The sequence below is a fragment of the Populus nigra genome, chromosome 4 (genome assembly GCF_951802175.1).
Source record: "Populus nigra chromosome 4, ddPopNigr1.1, whole genome shotgun sequence".
Lineage (NCBI taxonomy): Eukaryota > Viridiplantae > Streptophyta > Magnoliopsida > Malpighiales > Salicaceae > Populus > Populus nigra.
Genome location: NC_084855.1, coordinates 24,026,343 through 24,045,221, shown reverse-complemented (window position 1 = coordinate 24,045,221; position 18,879 = coordinate 24,026,343). Strand labels below are relative to the sequence as shown.

The 18,879-nt window shown below is 31.9% G+C and overlaps 2 protein-coding genes across 2 annotated transcripts; one reads left to right on the top strand and one right to left on the bottom strand.

The window, feature by feature from the left end:
* Positions 1-1,574: 1,574 nt before the first annotated feature.
* LOC133690489 (putative kinase-like protein TMKL1) lies at positions 1,575-4,473 on the top strand. The gene is made up of 2 exons (XM_062110713.1): positions 1,575-3,098; positions 3,640-4,473. Exons 1-2 carry the CDS (start codon positions 1,703-1,705, stop codon positions 4,278-4,280), a joined length of 2,037 nt encoding a protein of 678 aa, XP_061966697.1. The 5' UTR covers positions 1,575-1,702; the 3' UTR covers positions 4,281-4,473.
* Positions 4,474-9,173: 4,700 nt separating this feature from the next.
* LOC133692892 (fimbrin-2) lies at positions 9,174-14,630 on the bottom strand. Its single transcript, XM_062114061.1, has 14 exons — positions 14,423-14,630; positions 14,168-14,338; positions 13,832-14,073; positions 13,382-13,553; positions 13,224-13,262; positions 12,952-13,020; positions 12,755-12,871; positions 11,910-12,121; positions 11,609-11,764; positions 11,181-11,380; positions 10,927-11,084; positions 10,192-10,288; positions 9,934-10,025; positions 9,174-9,520 (listed from the first exon to the last, which is right to left on the bottom strand). The coding sequence occupies exons 1-14, from the start codon at positions 14,507-14,509 to the stop codon at positions 9,350-9,352; spliced, it is 1,983 nt and encodes a 660-aa protein (XP_061970045.1). The 5' UTR covers positions 14,510-14,630; the 3' UTR covers positions 9,174-9,349.
* Between the last annotated feature and the right edge of the window lie 4,249 nt (positions 14,631-18,879).

Here is an 18,879-nt window from a genome sequence, read left to right as displayed (position 1 = left end):
GATATAATCACTTTCTTAGGGAGACCCACAAGAGGAATATATATGATTAACCGGTGGCTCTCGCATGAACAGAGCTTTCCATCATTTCACTGTTTTATTTACAAATTACAAAATAATTAAATAAATAAATAAAGGTTTCCAAGATGATGTTGCTTCAAGGGCCCCCCCTTCCCGTCTCAGCTTTGGACCGGGCATAGATTCACCTTTTTCTTTCTTTTCCTTCCTCACTTTGCTTTTCTAGACTGCCCACAGGCATCTGGGCCTCCACATGAAAATCTCCACTATGCACCTCATCAGTATCAAGGTTCGAGCTTGCTCGTGTGATTTTAAATGTAATTTCCAATTAAAAATATATTGCAATAATATATATATTTAATATTAATATTAATATATCTTAACAGTCTAGAAGCATATGAAAAAAATCAAGTAAAATATAATTTAAAAACTACTTTAAACTACAAAAACATACACTTTAATTCTTAATCAATGAGACTAAACACCGCTTTATCCGGTTAATTAATTTGATGATTTGCTAACTCTAAACCTGGTTTGAGCTAGATTTCAAATTAAATTGAGTGGAGATTGACCTTATTAATATGACAGGCAACTTATAACCGAGTTAGAACTTGATTAATTTTTTTAAAAAAAATTTAAAATAATATTAATTTAAATTTATTTTAAAATGTTAAAATGATATCATTTTAGATTGATATGTATTAATACTCCTATCTCGTAACTCTAAATTGGGTGGGTTAAAAAAAAAAAAAAAGTAGAAAAGTGCAGTAAAAAAGTGTATTTTATTTTAATTCTTTTGGTTTCAAACCTCGAAATTAGCATCAAGGATAATTTATAAAGAAAATCTTAATTCATCAACTTGATGCAAGAACATGTTTTTTTTCTTAAAAAAAATCAAGCTGCCCCATCATCTCCCACCACCGATGATTGATGGTAAAAGATCATGTAACATAGATGTAGGGTGATGATCAAAGGTGCACAAAAGCTAAGGTAGTCCTCACCTTCAAGTTCATCACCTTGACGAGACAATACTCGGTGGTTCCAGCCTAGCTTTTCCAATTGAATGCGAGCCTGAGAAGAACAAATTAAAATAAAAATCGGGCAATTCCAAAGCAGAGCGTGCAGTGAATTGATAGACAATATAGAAAGAGCAAACACAATAATTTATCCATACAGCATGCTGTTTCTGTTTTGAGCTCCACCTTTTTCCTATTGCCTCCACCGTTTGTTCATCATATTGTTCTTGTGATATCAACGGTCAGTAATAATAAAAAGAGAGATTAAATCCTTACAATTTAATTAGTTAAATCTTAAATTTATTTTTTAATAATCATGAGTTTAAATTTTTTAAAAAACCTATAAATCATTAACTTTAAAATTTGAAAAATTAGTGTCATTAAAAACTTACAAATTATTAATTTAATTTTATAAAATTAGTTGAGATAAATATTCGTATTCATATTAATAATAATAAAAAATTATATGATATGAATTTCGAAAACTTCAATCTCATATTTACAAGGAAATAAATCTTGACCGTAGAATTAGTAGACAAAGAGCTTACTCGGAGTCAACACTGTGTCAGCTTTCCCAAAAAGAGAACACTTCTCTCATAGAACTCCTCAAAAACCACACCATCACTCTTACCTTTCTTCTTCGTCTTCTTTGTCTGCCCTCTGCTTCATTCATGGCGGTTTTGAAACTTTACTCTATCTACATTTTCTACACCCTAATCAGCATAAACTTCTCTGCTTCCCCCACTCAGTCTTTGTTACTTTCTGCTTCAACAGATGTTGAGCTTCTGCTTGGAAAGATCAAAGCTTCACTGCAAGGTAACACTGAAAACCTCTTGCTCTCTTCATGGAACTCCTCTGTGCCTTTATGCCAATGGAGAGGCCTCAAATGGGTCTTCTCTAATGGCTCTCCTCTCTCTTGTATTGACCTTTCAGCACCACAATGGACTAACCTTTCACTCTATAAAGACCCCTCTTTGCACCTTTTATCTCTGCAACTACCATCTGCTAATCTCACTGGTTCACTTCCTAGAGAGCTCGGTGGCTTCTCTATGCTTCAAAGTTTGTATCTTAACATTAATTCACTGGGTGGAACCATCCCTCTTGAGCTTGGTTACAGCTCTTCACTCTCAGATATTGATTTGAGTGACAATGTGTTTAGTGGGGCTTTAGCTCCATCGGTGTGGAACTTGTGTGATAGATTAGTTTCACTCAGGCTTCATGGTAATTCACTTACCGGGTCTCTTCCTGAACCAGCATTGCCAAACACAACTTGCAATAATCTGCAGTTTCTTGATTTGGGTAGCAACAAGTTTTCAGGGAGTTTCCCTGAATTTGTTACTCGCTTTCAAGGTATAAACGAGCTTGATCTTTCCGGTAACATGTTTTCGGGTCCAATTCCTGAGACTTTAACTGGTTTAAAACTTGAAAAGTTGAATCTTTCACACAATAATTTCAGTGGAGTACTGCCTTTTTTTGGTGAATCGAAGTTTGGTGTGGAGGTTTTTGAAGGGAATGATCCCAGTCTTTGTGGGCTACCTTTAAGAAGTTGCAGTGGAAGTTCTAGATTGAGCCCGGGTGCAATTGCTGGCATTGTGATTGGATTAATGACTGGAGTTGTAGTTTTGGCCTCACTGTTAATTGGTTATATGCAAAACAAAAGGAGGAAGGGGATGGGAGATAGCGACGATGACATGGAGGAGGAAAGCGGAGATGATGGAGTTGGTGGTGTTGGTGGCGTAGGTGGGGAAGGGAAACTAATTTTGTTTCAAGGCGGTGAGCATTTGACTTTGGAGGATGTGTTGAATGCGACAGGACAAGTTATGGAGAAAACAAGTTATGGGACTGTTTATAAGGCCAAGCTTGCTGATGGGGGGACAATTGCTTTGAGGTTGATGAGGGAAGGCAGTTGCAAGGATAGAAGTTCGTGTCTTCCAGTGATAAAGCAATTGGGGAAGATTCGGCATGACAGTTTACTTCCTCTGAGAGCTTTCTATCAGGGGAAGAGAGGGGAGAAGCTACTCATCTATGACTATCTTCCAAATAGAACCCTACACGACCTCTTACATGGTAAGCACATCTTCGGCCTTTCCTCTGCGTTTATATATTCATGTTCCTTTGTCATACACTTGTTGAAAGCACAGCTTCTTTTGGCTGGTAGAAACACAGTTCGTAGGACTAAGGCCTTTTGTCATTAAGGCCTTGAATTGTAAGACAATTTTGTTCAAGCACAAAATTCTGTTTGTTCCCAGACATTTCTCCATATTACCATTTATATTATACTAAATCAAGAAAAAAATGAGTTATTACATGGTTTGATGCTCTGCTCTTGCCGGCACCGATTAAAAACAAAATTTGTCTCAGCAAGAATAGCCTCCTTACTTGTAACACACCCCTTTGAGGCACCCTCAACATTGGAATGGTGGATCTTCTGCGATCCTCATGTCATCAAATTTATGAAATCTCCCAAGGGGCCTTTCTAAATAGATAATTGTAGAAACTAGAGCAGGAAAATGCATTACTTTGTGCATTATTGGATATGTTTAGTGCTGTTTGAACATTAGGAAATACAGATCCATTACTCTTGTTTTAAGCATCTGGTTAATTGCAGAGGCCAAAGCAGGAAAACCAGTGCTGAACTGGGCTAGAAGGCACAAGATTGCATTGGCTATAGCTAGAGGACTAGCATACCTTCATACAGGTCTTGAGACACCAATTACCCATGGGAATGTCAGGTCAAAAAATGTGCTTGTGGATGAATTTTTTGTTGCTAGGCTTACCGAGTTTGGACTTGACAAGCTAATGATCCCAACAGTAGCTGATGAAATCGTGGCACTTGCGAAAACTGATGGCTACAAGGCACCGGAGCTTCAAAGGATGAAGAAATGCAATTCTAGGACAGACGTTTATGCATTTGGAATCCTTTTGCTGGAGATTTTGATAGGCAAGAAACCTGGAAAAAATGGAAGAAGCAATGATTTCGCAGACCTGCCTTCGATGGTGAAAGTCGCAGTCTTAGAGGAAACAACAATGGAGGTTTTTGATTTGGAGGTTTTAAAGGGGGTAAGGAGTCCAATGGAAGAAGGGTTAGTTCAGGCACTGAAACTTGCAATGGGATGCTGCGCACCGGTGGCTTCGGTCCGACCAACCATGGATGAAGTTGTGAAGCAGTTGGAAGAGAATAGACCAAGAAACAGGTCTGCTTTGTACAGCCCTAATGAAACAAGGAGTGAAATTGGTACTCCCTTCTAAGCTCTCCCTCTTACACCATGTTTTAGCTCCTTTTTTAGCTGTTTCTCATTAGCTGAGGCAGTGTAGTGGATTGATTACAGTACTTTTCTGTTATATTAATGTGTATTTTAAGTCATTATTTAGCCACTAATTCTTGAGAATTTGCCCTTAAATATTATGATAATTAAATATGCTGAAATTGTGTTTATCATCAGTCCTTGAGAACAGGCCATTTTTGTCTATAAAGAATTTGTGCTTTGTGGCGTTACTTTTTAATAAATACAGTTAAACGTCTATAAATAGATATCATGTAAACTTCAAATTTAAGTCGAGTTTATTAATTTATCAGGTTTCGTGCATTTTTATAAAATGATTTATCATAATTTCTTGATGTTTATCATCACTGTTGAGAAACCGAGTTATTTATTAAAGATTAATGCTTGAATTTTTTTCTTGGTATATTTTCTTAATATTTAGCATGCATTTTTTTAAATTGGAGCAATTGGCTCTTGCTTTGGATTGTTATAATTATAGTTTTTTTTAGATATTTTTATATTTAGATCATTAAGCACCTAATTTTCATATGCATTACAAAAAGATTTTATTGAAACAAGAAGTTTATTTATTTATTTATTTATTTTAGTTTGATGAGCTTTTCTTGAAAGTTGCTCCTCTATAACAGAGTTATTAAACCTAATCTAGCAGCTGAAGTCGGACCAAGGACGTGACCTAGGCTGAGAATTAAAAAAATCAACCTCGAGTTAGTAAATTTATACTCTTGGTTTTAATTTTTTAAAGTCAAATAAAATGATGATTTTTTAATTAATTCAAGTTAATTTGAATTAATTTGTTATCTCGGTGCTTGTATTTGAATCGGGTTATAATTTTTCTTAAAAAACTAAACACTTTTTTTCACAAAAACTTAATCATGATGTTATATATGCAGTTTCAGTTTGTTTTTTAGTTTTAAATTTTTTTAAAAAAAATATTTAAAAAAAATTTATTTTTTTAAATTAATAGTTTTTTAATATTTTTAAATTATTTTAATACACTGATATTAAAGATTTTTAAAAAATAAAAAATATATTATTTTAATATATTTTTAAATAAAAAATATTTTAAAAAACAACCATAACTATACTTCTAAAATTAAAAAATACTTCTAAAATTAAAAAATTCACAGCGATTTATTTTGGATATATTTTACTTAAGAAGAAAGAAAGAAAGATTTATTGGACTTAATAAAAGGTGGGCAAGAGCTACTGTAGACAAGTAATTCTGACACCCAAATTCAAAACCTTAAATCATTCTGATTTCAAAAGAAGAAAAAATACCAAAGAAATTTGCCTCTTGTATTTATTTTTCAAGGACAATTAGTCGAAACTAGCTTCATGACCCGCGCGATATTACGGGTTAATTTTTTTACATAAAAAATATTAAAAAAGTTAAAATTTAAAAGTATTAGGTATTTTTACAAAACTATATCCAAGAGTCTTAGGTTTGACTGTAACGTCTGACCCAAGAGTAATATTTATAATAACATTAAACTTGAAAGACTCAAGTTTAAGTAGGTCTAGCTGCAATACCAAACCCAATAGTCTTAGATATGGGTCTGATTGTAAGGTTGTGTCATAAAAGTGTGATACTTAAATAGATTAATTAAAAAGAAAAAAAACCAACATGAAGAAAAAAAATAATGAAGAAAAAGAAAAAAAATTTGAATTAACTGAGTTAACATGTCAAACCTGATATCCATGTCATGAAAATCTGATAACTAAATAGAAAAAAAAATTTTAATATCAACAAATTAAATAAAAAAAAGTTAATTAAAAAGAAAAAAAAAAAGCATCAACCTTTTCACCGTAGACTGTACTGTGCAATTCACCGTAAAAGGCATAAAAAGAAAAAAAAACTAAAGGCATCAGCTTTTTCACTGTGAAAAATTTTTTTTTTGACAGGTTAACCTATAATTAACTGGGTTAACCTGTCAAGCTCGGGATATGTGTCATGAAAGTCTAATAATTAAATAGAAAGAAATTTAATATTAACAAATTAAACTAAATGAAAAAAATTAATTAAAAAAAATAAAAATAAAATTCCGGGTTAACTCGTCAAACCAGGTTAACCCGTTAAACTCGGGATCTGCGTCATGAAAGTTTGATAATTAAATAAAAAAAATTACCATTAACAAACTAAATTAAACAAAAAAAATTTAAAAGGAAAGAAAACAAAGAAAAAAGTAAAAAAAAAAACCTATAAAAGCATAAAAAACAAAAAAAATGAAAAATATATATATATATATATATTATAATATAATATAATAATTATAATTATAATAATAATTAGTATTATAAATAATAATAATAATTATTATTATTATATATAAGTATAATTAAAAGGCGTGGGGAAGCTAAGTATTTTTCCATGCCTTTTAGTGTATTGTTAATAACAAAGAAGAAAAGAAAGAAAATAAAGTAATAAAAAGAAAAGAAAAATAAAGAGAAAAAATCAAATATATACAGGTATTTTGAATATCCGATGGGCTTGTATCTAAGTGAAGTGGATAGTGATCTGAATTGAATATAAACTTATAGCGTTTTTGGAATGCGTGGGATGCCGATAATTAATTGTCATATTTTTAAAGTATTTTTTATTTGAAAATATATTAAAATAATATATTTATATTTTTAAAAAAATATTTTTAACATCAATATATTAAGATGATCTAAAAATATAAAAATTATAATTAAAAAATAAAAAATAAAAAACTTCAATGTTTTTTAAAGTATTTTTGAAATAAAAAAACAAATGAGCTCTATACTAACTAAAATAATCTACCTCAAACCATTATATTCTAATTAATCATTATGACTTATGTTTTATGAAAATGACCAGATTATTATTTGTTTGGGATTATCATATCTATTGTATTTTTAAAATATTTTTTATTTGAAAATATATTAAAAAAATATTTTATTTTATTTTTAATATTAGTATATCAAAATAATTTGAAGTAAAATAATAATAAAAAAATTTTAAATTTTTTCAAAGCAATTTTAAAATGAAATAACAAATGGATTCTAAACAAACTAAAAATAATCTGACCTAAAACCATCCTATCCTAATTAGTTACTATGTCTTGTGTTTTATGAAAATGGTGGGTTAATTAATGGTTTTTAATTTTTTTTTAATCAAAGATGTTTTCGATTAGTTTTTTATTTCTCAAAGTATATTTTGATTTAGAACACTTGTTAAATACACGGAGGATAGTTTCAGCTCAGGGGATGGCAAGACGATTTTGCCGAGGAAAAAACTAGAAAACGACAACGATTTGAAAGTTACGAATTCTCGTCATTTTGCTGATGTAGTCTGTAAAAAGCTTTCATAAGAAGTTTCACATCATTAACAGCTTAAATTTTATATTAAGATGATTTTTTGACATTATTTTTAAATTTTAATAATTAGCTATATGATTATGAGTTTGAACTTTGAAGCCCACTCGTTTTCTTGTCTGGTTAAACTTGATTAATCACATAAGACACCTTGAAAATTTCAAATTCAAATAAATTTTACTTGAAATCTCAACTCACAACTTAGGCCATGTTTGTTTCTCGGAATTCATTTTCCGGGAAACCACTTTCCAAATTTTCCTGTGTTTGTTTGTCATTAGGAAAGTTGGTCAACGGAAAACACTTTCTGGTCAACGGAAACACTTTTCGGTCAACGAAAAATACTTTCCAGTCAAAGAAAAATTTGGTTTGATTTTTAGGAAAGTGTTTTCCCTTTTGGCTGTGTTTGTTTTCCGGAAAGTGGTTTCCGGAAAACCACTTTCCAAACTTTCTTGTGTTTGTTTGCTATTGGAAAAGTTGGTCAACGGAAAACACTTTCCAGTCAAAGGAAAATTTGGCTTGGTTTTCAGGAAAGTGTTTTCCTGAAAAGTTTGGGCGGAAAACACTTTCCGGAAGTTGTGAAAAATTTAAAAATGTCTTTATTTGCTAATTATATCAAATTTGACCCTCAAACTTTTGATTGCTATATATAATTTGTTTTGAATATTTATTTTTCAATTTCATCTCTTAAAATTTAATTTTTATATTAATTTTGGTCCTTATTTTTATAATTGCTATTTGCTTTTTTCTTATCATTTTTTTATTGAAATTTTTTATCTATCAAATTTGGTCCTTATTCTTTTGATTTTTACTTATTTTATTTGAAATAATTTATAAAATGTTAATTATTATTATTTTAATTTCTTCACCTTTCATTTTTTTTAATTTTTTAGATTTGATCTCTATTATTTTGATTATTATTTATTTTATTTGAGATAATTTATGAAATTATATTTTTTTCAATTTCATTCTCATTCAACTTTTTAATTTGTAAAATTTGTTCCTCATTATTTTAATAAACTTGAAAAAATAAAACATTAATAAGTTATTTTCCAACTCATTTTCCATAACATAACCAAACACTGGAAAGTGTTTTCCAATTTATTTTCCATTACACTACCAAATATCGAAAAATACTTTCCCGGAATTCACTTTTCCAGAATTCACTTTCCTCAAAATTCACTTTCCAAAAGAAAACTATTTTAAATCAGAATATAAGAAGAAAAAAAAGGAGGGGGGGGGGGGGGGTTAGGAACTGAGTTCGATCGATAATTCATGAATGATTTTTGCCATTTAGCCTTGAGAAAAACAGTGTCATTGAAGAAAATTATGTTCGCCACGAATAGAAAGGTGGTCGGCTTGGAATCCTGAGCTCACAGCTTCTCTTCGATGCCCAGAAACCCGATTAGAGAACTTTGTTAACTTGGTGCTGGCGCAGTTCAAGCACGTTTATGTGGTTAAAAAAGGCAGCCCATTTTCCAGGACGCCTGAGTAGAGGCGAGAAAGCATGAAAACAACTGAGAGGTTTTACAATCCCACAAGTGCACTTGCTTTCTCAGCTCAGCAAAATTTGCCCTTTTAAATGGTTCCAGCTCCTATAATGTCATACAAAGAGATCTTTGCAACCAAATACACAAAAGGATGGGAAAAGATCAGCAGGAATGTATATATATATAAGTTTAGCATTTGTTTGTTGTCTGTTCATAGGTTCCCATTCTCTTCTATTGATGATTCAGAGGCAGAATCATCCAACGTTGAATTTGAGATGGTCTCACTATCAGAAGTTCCAGATGATTTATCTTGATCAACAGGTTGTTTCAAATACCAATACATAATGCTTGCTGTCAACGTAAGAATCATCTTCTGATTTACCTGAAAACGAAAAAAGGGCAAACTTGATATCTATGTGCTTATCTAAACAAAATAGGAGTTCCAAGGGAAAATGAAGTTTCCAATTGCAACAGTTCTTCTGCTTATAAGCTGACTCTAGCCCTATGGTGACAGAGAATTTAAATGGACATCATCAGATGAGACCAGTGTTTTCCATCCACAAGATTACCAACTTACATTGACCCCCGGTGCTTGTGCATGTGTGTGAAAATGTCAGCTGAAAAATGCATCAAATACTGTCACTTGCTACAATTTGGCTCCTATCTAATTTCCAGGCCAAAGATTTAGTGCTAGTCTTGCAGATTTACCCTTTAGTTTAGGCACACCACTGCTGTAGTTAGACATGAAGCATATGCCTAATGCAAACAAGTACTGAAGAATAACAAGGAAATTACCTCAGTTAGGTCTTCGGGAAGCAAAAATATAGAACATCCTAGCTTCCTTGCAATACTGATGATGTAGGTGGCATTCATCTTTTTCTCGTCATCTGCATAGCTCCCAAATTTTTGTGGAAACAAAATACAATGAATATTATTTGAATATAATCACACCCTAAGATGTATTTCAATGAAATTAAACCAGTGAAGTGAGAGGAAAAAGGAGTAAAGATCAATTGAAAAACTCCAGCAACATACAATTAGAAGAAAGCTTACCAGTTACTCCTTTCGTTACCAGACTCCAATTTACTGCTCTAGGCTGAACAGCGCTCAGCAACTCAAGGAAGAAGATGCCATCTGACAGACTTTTATCCTGAAGAGTTTTGAAAGGGAAAGCTTGTAACATCCAAGGCAAACATGTTTTTTGCATCTTTGTATAATCCAGTTCTAGATCTTGCAAGTAAATTATCAGTTTTGAGCTGCAACTATAATTCCCTAGGATGTCTATGGCACAATCTTGTTAAAGCAAGATGCCAGTTTCGCACACTTAAAAATAGAAACAGTTGCATGAACAAAAGTAACATGCAGAGTACACGCAGCAATAAGAAAAATGGATCCATACTCTATTCAGGACTTTCTTAACTAGGGGGAGAGAACAAAAAAGATGTAGCAAAATTGCCTCCAAATGAACCGATCTAAAGCAAGTTCCTTAGTTTCAGGTCAGACGGGTGCCTTCGCCTCTGCCTCTATCTCGAAAGAGATTGGTAAGGTGAAAGTTCGTAGCACTTACCATTCTTTGTGATTGCTTATTCGAAGCAGGCCGACTTTCAAGTACATTGGTTGTAACATAACAACATCCAATGTTTCATATGTGCACCAGGCTTCACAGCCAAAATAACTAATGATGTACTACTGTAATCAAAACAACCTGGCAGGCCTAGTTGAGCCTTGAAAAAGTAGCTAATTCAAAATGTATACTGATATGCAATGAAATCAGATGTAGAATCACACCTTAAAACTTTTCATGCGACTTTGGGTTCCTGAGTTGCTGACTTTCGTGTTGGCCCATTGTAAAATATCTGCATCTGTAATTTCCTTTCCATGGGAATGGAATCTCAAGTTCTTTAGAAGTTGGAGAATGTTGTATCTCATCAGCTGCCACAGATAAGCTAAAGAATTCCAAGCATTAGTATGAATAAAAAACTGACTGAGCACACTGGGATTCAGAACAAAAAAGGAGGGTAAGTGTGGAATAGAGTACATACCCAATATTAACTTCTTATTTCCTTGCACAATGTCATTTCCAGCAATGTTAACCAGGGAAAATTTTAACTGTTTTCCTATTTTTACAACTTGATTACAATTTTCTACTTTTCTGAAAGGCAATTTGATAGGAGGTTTATTTGCAACTTTCCAATTAACAATCCCTGGTGAAACCTTGTCAAGGGTCTCTAGAAGTAGCCACCTGCAGAGCAACAAATAGTTTCACTTCAGCTTCTGATTGAGGTGTTACACAAATATTTCGAACTTACTATTTGACCAAGAAGTTCTGATAAGAAACCATGGATATTATTAAGCCAGAATCGAGGACAGTTGAATAAACTATAACCTATTTGTGTCAAGAGGTTTGGATGAGGAGCCTTGCCATGATACTTGTGATTAAACATACTCTATATATTAAGCTAATACTAACCCATTTCTGAGATCTTCAAACACATTGTCAATGTAGGTTGAATTCCCAAGACTATTCATCCAAAAGCGAAATGCTCTTTCTTCTCTAGAGATTTGAGTGTCGTCTGGTAAAGTTTCTAGAAAAGATATCTGTTTTGTCTGTGTTGACAGCCCATTCCTGCAGGAAAGAAACAGTAATTAGAGTATGCTTTTTTGGCTCTTTAAAGGTGGTGAATAGTTAGAAAAACAATCCAAATTTCTGCTGGTGAATTACAGCCATTTGAAATGAAATTCATTTCTTGAAGAAAGGCCTATATTCTCACCTGTGTTGGAAAATATGAGCAACAAAGGCAAGGTTAAGATTTGGGGAACCTTCAACAATGTCCTTTGCAGTTAAGTATCTCTTGCAACCCATCCTGTCTGCATGTTCAAGAACTAACTTTGCCCTTGTCAATGGATCCTTTACTGTCAATGTAGATGGATTACTGTATTCAGGTGCAAGAACGTTAAGAAGGTGAGCATAAGCCTCTGCATCCTGCAGAAACCATATCAACGGTCAAGTATCAGGATAAATGCAATTGCATAAGCCTCTGAGTTGATTATTTATGTCATTCTACAATTGTATAATTTTTATTTATATCATTCTGCAATTGTGCGCCAAATTAAGGAAGAGAACTACTGACATCTATATTAGCATCAGCAAAGAGAGATGTGTCAGAATAAAATCACACATGAATCCTAGAATCACTGTTTCTACAAGTTCAGGAAAAACTAGGATACTTGGCAATTCATCAGAATTTTTCTGATGAAGAAGTTCACCTGTTACACAGCAACTTCACCTTCTTTAGATTCAACCATGAATAAATTGAAAACCATTTCAACTTCAACTCAAATAATATACTAATAAAATGTTATTTTTTCTAGTCAGATCATACTTGTATGGACATGAAGTTTTCTAATGTGCAATCTTTCTAAGAAAATACATGGCAATGACCATCATATGGATCATCTGGCCAACTTCTCTTTTCATGAACATGATCAGAATGTAGTGCCTTGAAGATACCACAGAAGTGAAGGTAGATTAGGACTAAAATACAGTAGTTTTTTACTAATCTGTGACTAATCATAGAAGTTTGCCGCTATCACAACATAAAACTAATCTCTTTACCTTCACATCTGAAGAGAAATTTGTGACTATTTTCTTGTACGCTGCTTTTTTCAGCAGGAAGTTCATCCACCTGAGTAAGATCTTCTCTGGTGGTAGACTCATCAACTCTTCTACATCCTGTTTTTCAAAAGGAGTATATGTCATACAATTTAAACCGATAGTTGATGAAAATACAATTTCTAAAAAAGACTATATACCTTACTGTCATCAACTAATTCCAGCAACTGAGGTGTTTTCTTCAAGTTTAGGTCTGCCAAGAGTTGTATCTAAAAAAATAGCAACGCCATTGGGAAAGGTTAAACAATGTATAAAGAGGTGTAAAAGCATGCATCACTTTATTTATAATAGCAAAGCTGAGGATGGATACTTGCATCACTGGATGCACCTATAGTTCAAATTGTTGATCATAAATGCATCATCAGTAAAAAAAAATTAAATTAAATTCAGGGAAAAAGCTTAAGAATCTTACTTTAATGATTTGAGAAATCATCCCAAGCACGAGATGGCGCTGATGAAATTGAAACCAAAGAAGAGACTATTATCATCTATTAAAAAGTCATAAGATTATCAAGAAAATCCAGTTAAATAAGAGAAATTGCTGAATCAAAACGTGGAAATGGCACATACCCTTCCTTCAATAAAGTCTTGGGTGCCTATATTCACCACAGTACACCCAATTGCCTTTGCAGAATTGAGGCAGAGTGTATGGTTTTCATTCCTTTCCCATGGATTGAGTATCCTCTTAGTATTGATAGCTCTTTCATCAATTGTACCAGCAACTGCTACATTGATAAGCTTACTGCGATAAAAACAAGAATGCTTCAAAATCTTTACTCATCATCATCACCAGTCAAGGAACCACCTCAATCCATAAACGTAAATATCATATACACCCCCTGCTTAATTTTATTAATTTAACCAGATAGAATAGAGCTGGTGAGATTCAAATTCTTGATCATTTGATCAACGAGGCTCTCCATCTCAATCCAAAATCCGATGAGGTCCCGATAGTGATTTTATATTAATTTGGAACCACAATTTTTTGAAAAAAAAAAAAGAAAATGAAGAGAAAGTTACCAAAGAAGCACTCCATCTTTCGCAATCTCGAAGAGATCATTAGTTGAAGGATCGATAGGGAGGTATTTCTTCAAGAAATCATCTTCTCCAAGATAGTTATTTATATGTGCAACATAGGATGCCTTTTCCGATTCACTGATGGTGTGAAGCAACGTAGTGGTGGCTGCTTTAAGGAATGCTGAAGAGTTCTTTGCAACACTTCCTGTTCTTGCACTTGCATGCGCATGCAGTTTCAAATATACCTGCAACAAAAAAGATCATCTTATCTCTGTCTCACTCTCTCATCTCAGCCCGGATACGCATAAAGGAAGTAGAAATGGAAATGAAAAGACAAACCTTGAGAAAGAACTCAAAGTCAACCTCTTCGTCGAGATTCTGATACAAATCTTGAATACAAGCAGCTCTGTCTTCCTCTGTCAGATTCTCTCCAACTACTTTCAACCTCGACATCCTCGAAGCCAAGTCCCTTAGTGTCAGCTTCCCACTTTCCCTCCTCATGCTCATAAACTTCAAATAAAAAACATTGATCAGATCAAAGAAAACAGAGATTACAAGATTTGATCCAAACATATACACATAAACAAATAATACATGTGTTTTTAAGCTGCGAAGCTCGACTTGGGTGAACTGGTTTTGCAGCCATGGATCTGACACAAGAATGCCGACGTAACCTGACATTTTTTCTCTCTAGAATTCCAACAAACCTCAAGATTGCTACGTAAAAGAGAAAGAAAGAACGTTTTCTTCTCTTTCTTGAGGAGGAGGAGGAGGAGGAGAGAGTGAAGAAGTAGCTGTCAGAGTAATTCAAAGAATTCAAATTATGACTGATATGTCCTTGTTTGCTAGTTACTCTCTCTTCCACTTGCCCATGGGACCTCCTTCGGTGTCGTTTACCTGAACTCTTTTCCATTTGAATTTTGAAAAGAGTCTCCTTTGCCTTTCCTTGCGTTCTCCTTTCTTCTTTCCAAGCAATTAGATAGATACATACATACCTTTTAGTTTCTAACCAATTACATATTATTATATAAATTTGGTTATAATTTATAATTTTTTAAAAAATTTATTTTTCTAAACTATAACCATAAAAATTATCACAGTATTAAACACATTAAAATAAAAATTGAGTTTTGTCGAGTTATTATTTCTTAAGTCACGAATTTACCCATATAGTTATTAACTATAATTATTAAAATCATTATTTATTTTAATTTAGTATGTTCATGAATAATTTGGTGTGGATAAATTTGCGTGAAAAAAGGTTCCCTCTCATTTTCCTACGTGCTTTCTATCATGTATTTCAAAATGGAGATGCCTTTTTAATTAATCTGAAAAAACAAATAAATAAATATAGGTAGGTGGTGATGGATAATAAAGTCATTTGGTACATGAGGGGATGATATGGTCATTTTCCAAATTGCAAGCCCCACCATGGGAAAAGATTGCTTGCTTTTTAAAAAGTATTTGAGTTTGATAACACAACAAAACACAGAACAGAACATAACAGAACGGTCGTATTTGAGGTTTTTCTATGCAATTTATTAATTTGAAGTTTTGAACGTTGAAGTTCAAAACTGTTGAAATTATCCAATTGCATGGGTGTTTGGCAATGTTTTTTTAAAGTGTTTTTAAAAAATAAATTGATTTTTAAAAAAATTAATATTTTTTTATATTTTAAATCATTTTAATATGTTAATTTTAAAAATAATTTTTTTAAAATAAAAAAAATATTATTAACATACTTTTCTGAATAAAAAGTATAACCACATTTCCAAACACGTACATATTTTCGTATCAAACCTTTCTCCTTAAACACCCCCCCAAAATCAGATTTTAACCATAGTAAGTAGAGTATTTTTTTAATTAAAAATATGTTAATTTTTAAATTTTTTGACATTAATATTTCAAAACCATCAACAAAAACCTAAACAAACATTAACATAGTATTTTTTTTTTTCAAAACGAAAAAAAATTTAAAAATTATTTTAAAAAATAGAAGTTGTTGTTGTGCCAAATAAATTCTAAGATTGTGTTTGATATTATGATAGTGTTTGTTTTATAAAGTGTTTTGTATTTGAAAATGTATCAAACTAATATATTTTTATTTTTTAAATTTATTGGTGATATCAACATATTAAAATAATTCAAAAATATTAATTTAAAATAAAAAAAATTATTATTTTTTAAACACGATCACACCAAAATACCAAATAAAATAGAATAATCTTTCCTTTTTTTAGTTGGGCTAACACAATTATCAATATACAAAGTTGATTCACATAATATGCTAGGTTTGGTGATTTTGAAAAATTTGCTGGACAAGAGTTTTTCATGGAAATCAAAATTTATTATCATGGTTCTTTACGCTAAATCTTCAATATATATTTGGTAATGTGATGTAATGTATTTTTTATAAAAATATTTTTTTAATTGAAAATATATTAAAATAGTGTAGAATGAATTTATTTTGAAAATAAAATTGATAGAAAAATCATTTTGATAATATACTAGCAATTAAAGTTATATTTAAGGTTTAGTCAAAACAAAATGAAGTTAAAAATGCTAGATTGAGATCGAGGGATGATAAAAGAGCCTTTACAGGAGAAATATTTGTATCCACGATTCAGTCTCTCCACCTAAACAACACTATCAAGGAGAGAAGGAGCCATGTGATGGAGGGACCGGAGAGGGATAAAGGAGGAGACATGGGAGCTAAAAGGGAGGTGTTTATGATAAGATTATAGAAGAAGGTGGTGGTGGCGGTGGTGGTGGTGGTGCTCTTATGACCACCTTTCACATACTTAATTACCCCCTCCACGGTAGATGAGTTAGATGATGCCATCAATTATGGCAGCATAAATCTGGATTCAGAAGTCAGATGGGGTTATTTATTGGTAGGATTAATTATGCCCATCCCCAGCACTTTTGCATTAATTACCATTCACGAGTTTATCGAGAAGATGCTAAAAAAAGAAAAGCTAAATTTCATAATTGCAAATTGACTGAAACATGTGTCTTCGAGTTATTGGTCCATAATTTTTATTAAACGATACTGTTTTATTGGTTTTTTTATAAGATGTTCTGGACTGGATTTGATCAAATGTATGAAATTATTAAAAATCTAATTAATTTAACTACATTTAATTAGATTAATAACTTATTTAATTCAGTTAAAACTTCACTCAAGCTATAGATCATGAGTTTTTCAAATGAATTTAAAAAATAAATTCATTTCGACTAGATTTAAAAACTATATTTCTTCATCTTCTTCTTTATCAGAATAGTGAATTTTCTTTCCTTGAAAGGAGTTTTGATTACAATCTCTTTCTTGTCGATGGACCACACGAAGAAGGATTGTAAGTAGGACCGACTAGCGACGACCCTGGAATCCGACTTGCCGTGCTTGTGAATCAGCTTTGTGGTCATAAAATATTCAACAAAATATAGGGGAAAGTTTGGAGCTTATTTGCAGAAGAACATGGATCAAGAGCAATGAAGTTACAATCGAGAAACATGTTGTGACAAACCAAACATCAAAGTTTATAAGAATACGTATCAAATTAGTCAGATAAATCATATTACTAAAAACCTGACGTGGTTTTTTAGATTTAACCAAGTTAATATCTTATTCGATTCAACTAGAAACTCAATCTGGATCAGGTTTTGAATGTTGAATTTTCTAGTTCAACTACGCTAAAACGTATAGCATTGAAAGTTATAATCTTACATGCTAAGATGGATACAAAAGGTTCAGTTAAAGGCTAAAATAGAAAAGATGATATTTTTCGTTTTCAATAGAAAGAATGTGAACCAGCAAGCATGGGTGATGGGTGATGGGTGATGGGTGATGGGTGAGTGCAGTGGGAACAAGAACAAGGGGACGAGGAATATCCATATGCAATGTCTCCGAGAGAAATCAACTCTACTATTAACCTATTTAGCATTAAGGGCTGACATCAGATTTTTTTTATCTTTTTCACCAGAAAGCCAACCCAGATACTTTTTTTTTTTTTAACTAAAAACCATATAAGAAGTAGTGTTTGTTTTTGCATTACAACTTATTTTTTAAAGTGTTTTTTAAATTATTTTTTATTTTAAAAAAAACATCAAATTAATATGTTTTAGATGCTTTTAGATGGTTTTGATGTGTTAGTATAAAAAATATAAAAGTAAATTTATTTTTTTTTCAATTTGAAAAACATTTTTAAAGAGCATTAAAAGAGTGTTTAGAAAAATGATAAAAATTATTTTTCAAATTACTTCCTGCTTGAAAAGACATTAAAATAATATATTTTAAAAAAGAATTATTTTTGACATCATCACATCAAAACAATCTAAAAACACTTTAAAAAATAATTTTTTTAAAAATAAAAAATTAGTGAAATAGTAATGCAACCACTACTATATTTTTTAAAAATTTTATTTTTAATATCATCAAATTAAAATGATATGTAAAAATATTTTAAAAATGAATTTAAAAAAAATCAAAGATTAATGAAACGGTGATGCAACCACTGCACCAAACAGGGCATTAAGCACCAAATATGTTTAGTGCTGTCAACAATGTTCCACCTCCTGCAGAAAAAGGTGGCTTGAAATTTGAATTTCTAACGTCCGTACACTCAAATAAAAACAACTAAACACTTGATAATTAATTAATGAAGCATCATCAAATCACATCACGTATGGTTGTCAACTAGTAATTAGCCCCATATTAAAAAGCATAGCTGTTAAATCTTTTCCGAACTGTAGATTGATCCAGAAAACTTGAAGTCTAATCAAGCCGTGTGTTTTTTAAAATTGAATAAAAAATAATTGATTCTATAAAACCTAATTAAACCGACAAGATTGAGTTAATTCAAATCTAATCAGGTCTCACTCCAACGAATTTTTTTAAAAGAACAAAACAATGTTGTTTTAAAAAAAATTAAAAAAGATTAATGTAATTATTCGCAAATTGATCCAATAATTTAATAACCATCCCAAAGCGAATTCGACAAGCATCGTTAGAAGGAGGTCGGGAGAAGGACGGCTCACGTGGCTAATTCTTC